We start from the raw sequence: 9,555 nt of genomic DNA on the forward strand, positions 1-9,555 counted from the left end.
GGCAGTTACTACCCTTAACAGAAGGCATGGAGGTAACCTGCACGGAGTGGCAGTTACTACCCTTAACAGGAGGCATGGGGGTAACCTGCACGAAGCGGCAGTTACTATCCTTAACAGAAGGCATTGGGTTAACCTGCACGGAGCGGCAGTTACTATCCTTAACAGAAGGCATGGGGGTAACCTGCATGGAGCGGCAGTTACTACCCTTAACAGAAGGCATGGGGGTAACCTGCATGGAGCAGCAGTTACTACCCTTAACAGAAGGCATGGGGGTAACCTGCACGAAGCGGCAGTTACTATCCTTAACAGAAGGCATGGGGGTAACCTGCACGGAGCGGCAGTTACTATCCTTAACAGAAGGCATGGGGGTAACCTGCACGAAGCGGCAGTTACTATCCTTAACAGAAGGCATGAGGTAACCTGCACGGAGCGGCAGTTACTGCCCTTAACAGAAGGCATGGGGGTAACCTGCACGAAGCGGCAGTTACTACCCTTAACAGAAGGCATGGAGGTAACCTGCATGGAGTGGCAGTTACTACCCTTAACAGGAGGCATGGGGGTAACCTGCACGAAGCGGCAGTTACTATCCTTAACAGAAGGCATGGGGGTAACCTGCACAAAGCGGCAGTTACTATCCTTAACAGAAGGCATGAGGTAACCTGCATGGAGCGGCAGTTACTACTCTTAACAGGAGGCATGGGGGTAACCTGCACGGAGCGGCAGTTACTGCCCTTAACAGGAGGCATGGGGGTAACCTGCACGAAGCGGCAGTTACTACCCTTAACAGAAGGCATGGGGGTAACCTGCATGGAGCGGCAGTTACTATCCTTAACAGAAGGCATGGGGGTAACCTGCATGGAGCGGCAGTTACTACCCTTAACAGGAACATGGGGGTAATCTGCATGGAGCGGCAGTTTCTACCCTTAACAGAAGGCATGGGGGTAACCTGCATGGAGCGGCAGTTTCTACCCTTAACAGAAGGCATGGGGGTAACCTGCATGGAGCGGCAGTTACTACCCTTAACAAGAACATGGGGGTAATCTGCATGGAGCGGCAGTTTCTACCCTTAACAGAAGGCATGGGGGTAACCTGCATGGAGCGGCAGTTTCTACCCTTAACAGAAGGCATGGGGGTAACCTGCATGGAGCGGCAGTTACTACCCTTAACAGGAACATGGGGGTAATCTGCATGGAGCGGCAGTTACTACCCTTAACAGAAGGCATGGGGGTAACCTGCATGGAGCGGTAGTTACTACCCTTAACAGAAGGCATGGGGTAACCGCATGGGGCAGCAGTAATAGTGGCATCCTTGTGCATGTCTGCAGCTCCTACAAAACACTGTGGCTGTGCCGATATCCTGGACCTCCGCATCTGAGAATGTTTCCCCAGTGCTCTCACTGGGTACCAGTGTGAGTTACATTTACAATCCCCTGTGTAGAACTTTTAAAGCCCTGCACAGAGGTGTAGCGGAATATTAGGATGTAGGGTTGCCTCCTCCTGGGCCCACACGTATCCTATGTTCCTGTCAGACAGAGCTGCTCAGTTCTTCATCACCGTCACGAATAGGATAGGCAGGGGCTCGTTGTATTTCCTTCTCATGCCAGGCACCTCCGCTATGGAATGCCCTCCCTTTGCATACACACCAGGAATCAAATTAGGAGAAGCTTGCAAAATTAAAAGCCTGGCTTCCAATCAAGTATTTGGCTGGGGGGAGGGTGCAGTTATCTTATGACTTTATTTTGTCACTGTCTAAGTCTAGGAAGCTGGGGAATAAGTTGGGGATTTCTTCCTGGGGGAGGGCCTTGCAGAAGTGCCCTGGCTGGGAATATTGCTTTCTGCCCTCTGATGTTGTGCATTATTGCCTCTCATGCAGCATATTGCTGGACATGGTATACACGGAGACACGTACACCCAGACACAGACACAGACACACACACACACACACACAGAGACAGACATGTACACACAGATACACACACACACAGAGACATGTACACCCAGACACACACATGTACATCCAGACACAGACACACACACACACACATGTACACCCAGACACACACACACACACACACCCAGACACACACACACACGTACACCCAGACACAGACACACACAGATGTACACCCAGGTACAGTCACACACACACACAGACATAGACATATACACCCAGGTACAGTCACACACACAGACACATTTCTCATAGCACCTCCCTGCTCTCCTCCCCTTGTCCTGGAAGCACATGGAGCAGGCTGTCTTGCTTTCAGTGCAACTTTTTTTTAGCAATGATTTTTGTAGATGTACAAAGTAGCATTTAGTCTTCTCAGTTCTCCCTGTCTTCTTTTGATTTGGGGGATGTGGTTCAGTTTCTATCTTTACTTTTTCTAATTATATATTAACCAAATTAACCCAGGAGGTTGAGATGAAAGGTTGTGTTTGCTGTCCTGGCCGGTACCTTTGTGTGGGTACTCAGCGGTGGCTCGTGGTCCGGTGCAGCCTTCAGGTGAGACGTGAGTGAGCCCCATGCCCCCAGACCCCCACAGATCTCCGGCCACCGATGCACAGGCCATTACTGGGGGTCTGCGTGGGTAGCGAGAGCTTACGTTGCTCTCCTAGCTTTCATAGGGCTGACACAACGAGGGTGTCCTCCGAGGGCTTACCTGCTGGAAAGCGCCAGGCTTTTCTGTTGGTCAGATTCAAACATTTCCCGTTTTATGTTGGTTGCTTCCCTTTCCTCTCTACTTGCGAGCCTATTGTATAAAGTTTTACCTCTGGGTACCCATGGAAGGAAAGAGGACTTGTTATGACAGGTCTGATTACTTCCCTCCTCCTCTCCAGACCTCTCCCAGGTGCCCTCTAAGTCAGGGTGATCAGTGTTTCCTGTTCACACAGGTTGATACATGTTGATGTGCATCATATTATATCTTATTATATATTATGATATGTGGGTATACTGATACATTTAATGTGTTACTGTATTGAGCGGATGCACTATAAAGATTATTAAAAAAAAAAAAAAAAAAAAAGATGGTGAGAGCGATACAAAAGCTGGGGGCGTGAGAGAGCTCTCTTTTGACTCTGAAATACTGTGAGATCCTCTCCTACAGTGTCCCTGAGAGCAGCTCTGCTCAGAGCAGCGTCACATATCTCCTCGCACACCATGGATCTGTGATGTCACAAATGATGCATCACGTTCTGTGTGATGTCACTCGTAATGCAGTCGCAAACATGGCTGCTCCAGTAGGAATGACAGAAAGGGTGGCTCTAGGAAGTTCAGTGAGAACAATTTACCAATATTTCTGATTCACAGAGACAGGGGTTGATACTTGCTGTAGGGACATGAGGGTAGGATTTATTTTAGCAAAATCATTTCTGAAGGTAGGGGTCACTGAATGTTATCATAGTCTGCCAAAGACATCAGCTAAACCCTAAAGCTCGCAAGGTGCAGTGATGAGTGTGCAAAGTGTGATCTGTGATAGTCACAGAACAGCTCAGGAAGTGACACCACAGAAATCCCTGTACCCCTCACGTGCTTGTTTTTCTGTATATTTCAGAACAGCCCCCCTGCAGGAGAGGTGACGCTGGGACTGACCAGAACCCCCCAGGTCTCTGCAGCAATTCACACTCACTTACCCCTGTGCTGGGAAACCTTAGCTGGAATCCGGGAGATGCTTTTTTCATCCCTCGTGGCACCCAGGCAGATTATTTAGGCCAGGACCCTGTGACAGGTCTTCACAAAGCCATGCTAGATCACATACTCTCCAGGAGAGTTCGGTTGGAGAACCACTGACAATCTGTCATCCAAGCAGGACCCAAGCACTTCACAGTCAGCGTGTGCTGTCAGCAAACAGGTAGCGCCTTCTGGGGCGGCTGTCACAACAAGCGCCAGACCACAGCACATGCTGCAACTCATTAAAGGTCCAAGGTGAAGTGTAGAGACGTTCCTAATGACTAATCCTCAGCTATCATCTCTAATCCATAGCTGATCAGTGTTTCTTCTCCTATGCAGCATCGCTTTACTCCTGCCCTTCGGGCTGCTCATCACCTCCGCGAAGGCCTTCCTCCACAGCCCTAATGCATTCTGGCTGTTTGAAAGGACTTGTGTCTTCCAGCATACTGCTCGCAGTGATCCTGTTCTGGCATACAGCCCTCCTTAGGACCAGGAGAGAACAGGACACACGGAGCAGGGCAAATCCCTTCTCTGGAGCTAAGCATCCCTTCCGTTCCTCCTTGGAAGATCTCAGTTCCCTCTCTGGCGGGGTGGATTTTCCCTCCTTGCTTGCAGACTCCTTCCCAGAGCCCCACTGCCACAAAAGACTGGTACTTCTGGTTCTTGTGACTTCATCCCCAGGACATTTTGGACCTAGACAAGTGATCCGCGGGACGTGGGCAGCCGAGGAGACATGGACGCCCTTTCCCTGGCAGACAGTGTTCCTGCTTGGCCAGACATCCGATGACAGCATCGCTCGAGAAATCCAGAAGGAGCAACAGAGGTTCGGCGACGTCCTGGTGGGAAATTACCTGGACACGTACCGCAACCTCAGCCTGAAGGTCATGCACGGGCTGAAGTGGGCGACGGAGCGGTGCCGGCCAGAGTACATTCTCAAAACGCACGACGACTGCTTCGTCAACGGCGACCGCCTGCCAGCCTTCCTGGCAGAGCACAACACGATAAAGACCGGCCTGTACGTAGGCGCCGTGCTCCCTCGGCCTAAGCGACGGGTCATCCGGGAGCCGTCCAGCAACTGGTACGTGTCGAGGCAGGACTACCAGCCAGAGGAATACCCTCCCTACGCCACCAGCACGGGCTACGTTCTCTCGCTGGACGCGGCCAGCGACATCCTGCGGGTGGCAGAGCGCACTCCCCCCATCCTGGCGGAGGATGCGTACGTTGGCATCCTGGCCAGGAAGGCCGGCATCTGGGTGAAGGCCAGCGGACGCTTCGCCAGGTACAACGCAAAGTGGAGGGTATGTAACTACCGCTACCTGATGGTAATCCATCAATTGAGCGCCAAGGGGCAGACGCTGGCCAAGGTCAACATGCTGAAAGCCAGGACCGCCTGTGAGGACAGCAGAGAGGTCATCCGCTGGTAGTAATGTGACGGCCTTCTCACCGTGTCTCTGCAGCACAAAAATAGATTCTCTTTCGGAAAGTCTCGCATAGCATGCAAATATACAGTATTTGGGGATCACACGGTATTTTCCCTCATTGTTTTAAACTTCTATTAAAAGTAACAGGTTGATAACATTGGCTCAGTGCAAACAGGGGGTGTGGTCTTCTACCTTCTACCATAGATATGACCCTCACTGCTGCCCTGAAGCACCCCCTGCTATTCCAGTACTGAGACCCCACACACAGCTCTGCCAATGCACCTCACTCCTGCCCTGCAGCACCCCCTGCTATTCCAGTACTGAGACCTCACACACAGCTCTGCCAATGCACCTCCCTCCTGCCCTGCAGCACCCCCTGCTATTCCAGTACTGAGACCTCCACACACAGCTCTGCCAATGCACCTCACTCCTGCCCTGCAGCACCCCCTGCTATTCCAGTACTGAGACCCCACACACAGCTCTGCCAATGCACCTCACTCCTGCCCTGCAGCACCCCCTGCTATTCCAGTACTGAGACCTCCACACACAGCTCTGCCAATGCACCTCACTCCTGTCCTGCAGCACCCCCCTGCTATTCCAGTACTGAGACCTTCACACACAGCTCTGCTAATGCACCTCCCTCCTGCCCTGCAGCACCCCCTGCTATTCCAGTACTGAGACCCTCACACACAGCTCTACCAATGCACCTCCCTCCTGCCCTGCAGCTCCCCTGCTATTCCAGTACTGAGACCCCCACACACAGCTCTGCCCATGCACCTCACTCCTGCCCTGCAGCACCCCCTGCTATTCCAGTACTGAGACCCTCCATGCACAGCTCTACCAATGCACCTCACTCCTGCCCTGCAGCACCCCCCTGCTATTCCAGTACTGAGACCCTCACACACAGCTCTACCAATGCACCTCACTCCTGCCCTGCAGCACCTCCTGCTATTCCAGTACTGAGACCCTCACACACAGCTCTACCAATGCACCTCACTCCTGCCCTGCAGCACCCCCTGCTATTCCAGTACTGAGACCCTCACACACAGCTCTGCCAATGCACCTCACTCCAGCCCTGCAGCACCCCCTGCTATTCCAGTACTGAGACCCTCACACACAGCTCTGCCCTGCAGCACCCCCTGCTATTCCAGTACTGAGACCCTCACACACAGCTCTGCCAATGCACCTCACTCCTGCCCTGCAGCACCCCCTGCTATTCCAGTACTGAGACCCCACACACAGCTCGGCCCATGCACCTCACTCCTGCCCTGCAGCACCCCCTGCTATTCCAGTACTGAGACCCCCACCCCCAGCTCTGCTAATGCACCTCACTCCTGCCCTGCAGCACCCCCTGCTATTCCAGTACTGAGACCCTCACACACAGCTCTGCCAATGCACCTCCCTCCTGCCCTGCAGCACCCCTGCTATTCCAGTACTGAGACCCTCACCCACAGCTCTGCCAATGCACCTCACTCCTGCCCTGCAGCACCCCCTGCTATTCCAGTACTGAGACCCTCACACACACACACAGACACAGCTCTGCCAATGCACCTCCCTCCTGCCCTGCAGCTCCCCTGCTATTCCAGTACTGAGACCCTCACCCACAGCTCTGCCAATGCACCTCACTCCTGCCCTGCAGCACCCCCTGCTATTCTAGTACTGACACCCTCGCCCCACACAAACACACACACATATACACACAGACACAGCTCTGCTAATGCACCTCACTCCTGCCCTGCAGCACCCCCTGCTATTCCAGTACTGAGACCCTCACACACACACAGCTCTGCCCATGCACCTCACTCCTGCCCTGCAGCACCCCCTGCTATTCCAGTACTGAGACCCTCACACACAGCTCTGCCAATTCACCTCACCTGCAGCACCCCCTGCTATTCCAGTACTGAGACCCTCACACACAGCTCTGCCTATGCACCTCACTCCTGCCCTGCAGCACCCCCTGCTATTCCAGTACTGAGACCCTCACACACAGCTCTGCCTATGCACCTCACTCCTGCCCTGCAGCACCCCCTGCTATTCCAGTACTGAGACCCTCACACACAGCTCTGCCAATGCACCTCACTCCTGTCCTGCAGCACCCCCTGCTATTCCAGTACTGAGACCCTCACACACAGCTCTACCAATGCACCTCACTCCTGCCCTGCAGCACCCCCTGCTATTCCAGTACTGAGACCCCACACACAGCTCTACCAATGCACCTCACTCCTGCCCTGCAGCACCCCCTGCTATTCCAGTACTGAGACCCCACACACAGCTCTGCCAATGCACCTCACTCCTGTCCTGCAGCACCTCCTGCTATTCCAGTACTGAGACCCTCACACAGCTCTGCCAATGCACCTCACTCCTGCCCTGCAGCTCCCCTGCTATTCCAGTACTGAGACCCTCACACACACACAGCTCTGCCCATGCACCTCACTCCTGCCCTGCAGCACCCCCTGCTACTCCAGTACTGAGACCCTCACACACAGCTCTGCCAATTCACCTCACTCCTCACCTGCAGCACCCCCTGCTATTCCAGTACTGAGACCCCCACACACAGCTCTGCCAATGCACCTCACTCCTCTCCTGCAGCACCCCCTGCTATTCCAGTACTGAGACCCTCACACAGCTCTGCCAATGCACCTCCCTCCTGCCCTGCAGCACCCCCTGCTATTCCAGTACTGAGACCCCACACACAGCTCTGCCAATGCACCTCACTCCTGTCCTGCAGCACCTCCTGCTATTCCAGTACTGAGACCCTCACACAGCTCTGCCAATGCACCTCACTCCTGCCCTGCAGCACCCCTGCTATTCTAGTACTGACACCCTCACCCCACACACACAGACACATAAACACACACACACACACACACAGAGAGCTCTTCCAATGCATTTCACTCCTGCCTTGAAGCCCCCTTGCTTTTCCAGTATGGAGATCTGGATTTATGAATTGTGCCGGAGCGCACTGTACTGTATCGGCCTGCTTATGTGGATAAAATGTTAGCTCTATTAAGTTGTGCGTGAGTATTGAGTGGATGAGGAGGCAGCAAGTTAGCTGTATGGGTAATACAGCTATGTTGTTCTGAGTACGAGGCAGTGGACCCTTAGGCTGGCCTACAGGAGACTTGGGAAGGACTTCACTGGTCTCGACTGAACAGGCCGGGAGGCAGACTTCAGGCGGGCAGGTAGAAGCGGATTCACCCTGGAAGCTGGTACTCCCCCGGGAGAAGCCCTTGGGAGTCCAACCGCTGGGACTTAGGAGATTCACCCTGGAAGTCGGAGCCCCCACCCCGGGAGAAGCCCGTAGGGGCCCGACCGCTGGGACTTAGGCGAAACGATCAATGGCGCAGAAGCAGGCGAGTATCAGACTAGGCTGAAGCAGGCAGGAACCCGGCTTGGGTCGAAGGCAGGCTGGCTGGCAAGCAGGCAGACAGGAACTGGCAGGCAGGCAGGCAGGTGTCAACAGGCAGGCAGGCAGGCACCGACAGGCAGGCAGGCAGGAACTGGGGGGCAGGCAGGCACCGACAGGCAGGCAGGTGCCAACAGGCAGGCAGGCAGACAGGCAGGCACCGACAGGCAGGCAAGCAGGCAGGAACAGAGTAGCCAAGACGCTGGCAGACTCCGGAGCTCGAGGCAACGGGGGACCGCAGGAACCCTGTTGCAAGGCACTGGTCGGGTGTCTGCGGTGACCCTAAATAGGCCGCGGATTCTGATATCAGAGTCGGGGCGGAGGCACCCTCCGGCGGGAAACCGTCTAGAAAAGCGCGAGACGTTCGCGCGCGCGCGCCTAGAGGCAGGCCAGCAATGGTGTCTCCCCCGCGGGGACGCCCGGATCCCGACACTGCTTCGTTCCCAGCCGGCAGGAATACTCGAGGTAAGGACCGGGACGTGACCTTCACGGACCGGACCGCAACAATCTGGCAATAATGAGAACACCTTTCTTACTTGTGATGCAAATTGTGGACTATAAAGAAGTTTTATGTTCCAGCAAGCATCGTAAAGCACTGGGTCCAGTAAGTGGTTTCTGGTAACCCAAAAGCAAAAGCTTCTATGTGCTTAAAAAGATGTAATCATCAGCTGCTTGGAAACATTATCTGAACAAGAGTTTCACAAACATTCGTAAGCAGAAACTCTCCTTATCTGCTAGATGCCGCTGATTGCTGAAATCCAGAGGCGAGATGTTCGTGCCAGATATTCGTTTTCCAAGTTGCGGTGCGATTTGACATCTTTTCATAGCATTAGGTGCAAGTGCACCATTATTTGGAAAAAGAGCACCATAATTTGGAATAATTTGGAAAAGGAGCAGCATAACTTGTAAAACGAATACTTGGCACAGAGATCTCGCCTCTGGATTTCAGCAATCAGCGGCATCTAGCAGATAAGGAGAGTTTCTGCTTACGAATGCTCGTGAGACTCTTGTTCAGATGTATTTATTTATGTATTTATTTAACAGCTTTTCTATACCGAC

General features: G+C 53.6%; 1 protein-coding gene across 1 annotated transcript; it reads left to right on the plus strand.

The window, feature by feature from the left end:
* Positions 1 to 2,477: 2,477 nt before the first annotated feature.
* Positions 2,478 to 5,359, plus strand: LOC115082554 (beta-1,3-galactosyltransferase 5-like). The gene is made up of 2 exons (XM_029586773.1): positions 2,478 to 2,502; positions 4,009 to 5,359. Exon 2 carries the CDS (start codon positions 4,074 to 4,076, stop codon positions 5,091 to 5,093), a length of 1,020 nt encoding a protein of 339 aa, XP_029442633.1. The 5' UTR covers positions 2,478 to 2,502; positions 4,009 to 4,073; the 3' UTR covers positions 5,094 to 5,359.
* Positions 5,360 to 9,555: the final 4,196 nt, after the last annotated feature.

The sequence above is a fragment of the Rhinatrema bivittatum genome, chromosome 1 (assembly GCF_901001135.1).
Source record: "Rhinatrema bivittatum chromosome 1, aRhiBiv1.1, whole genome shotgun sequence".
In the NCBI taxonomy this organism is placed as follows: Eukaryota; Metazoa; Chordata; class Amphibia; order Gymnophiona; family Rhinatrematidae; genus Rhinatrema; species Rhinatrema bivittatum.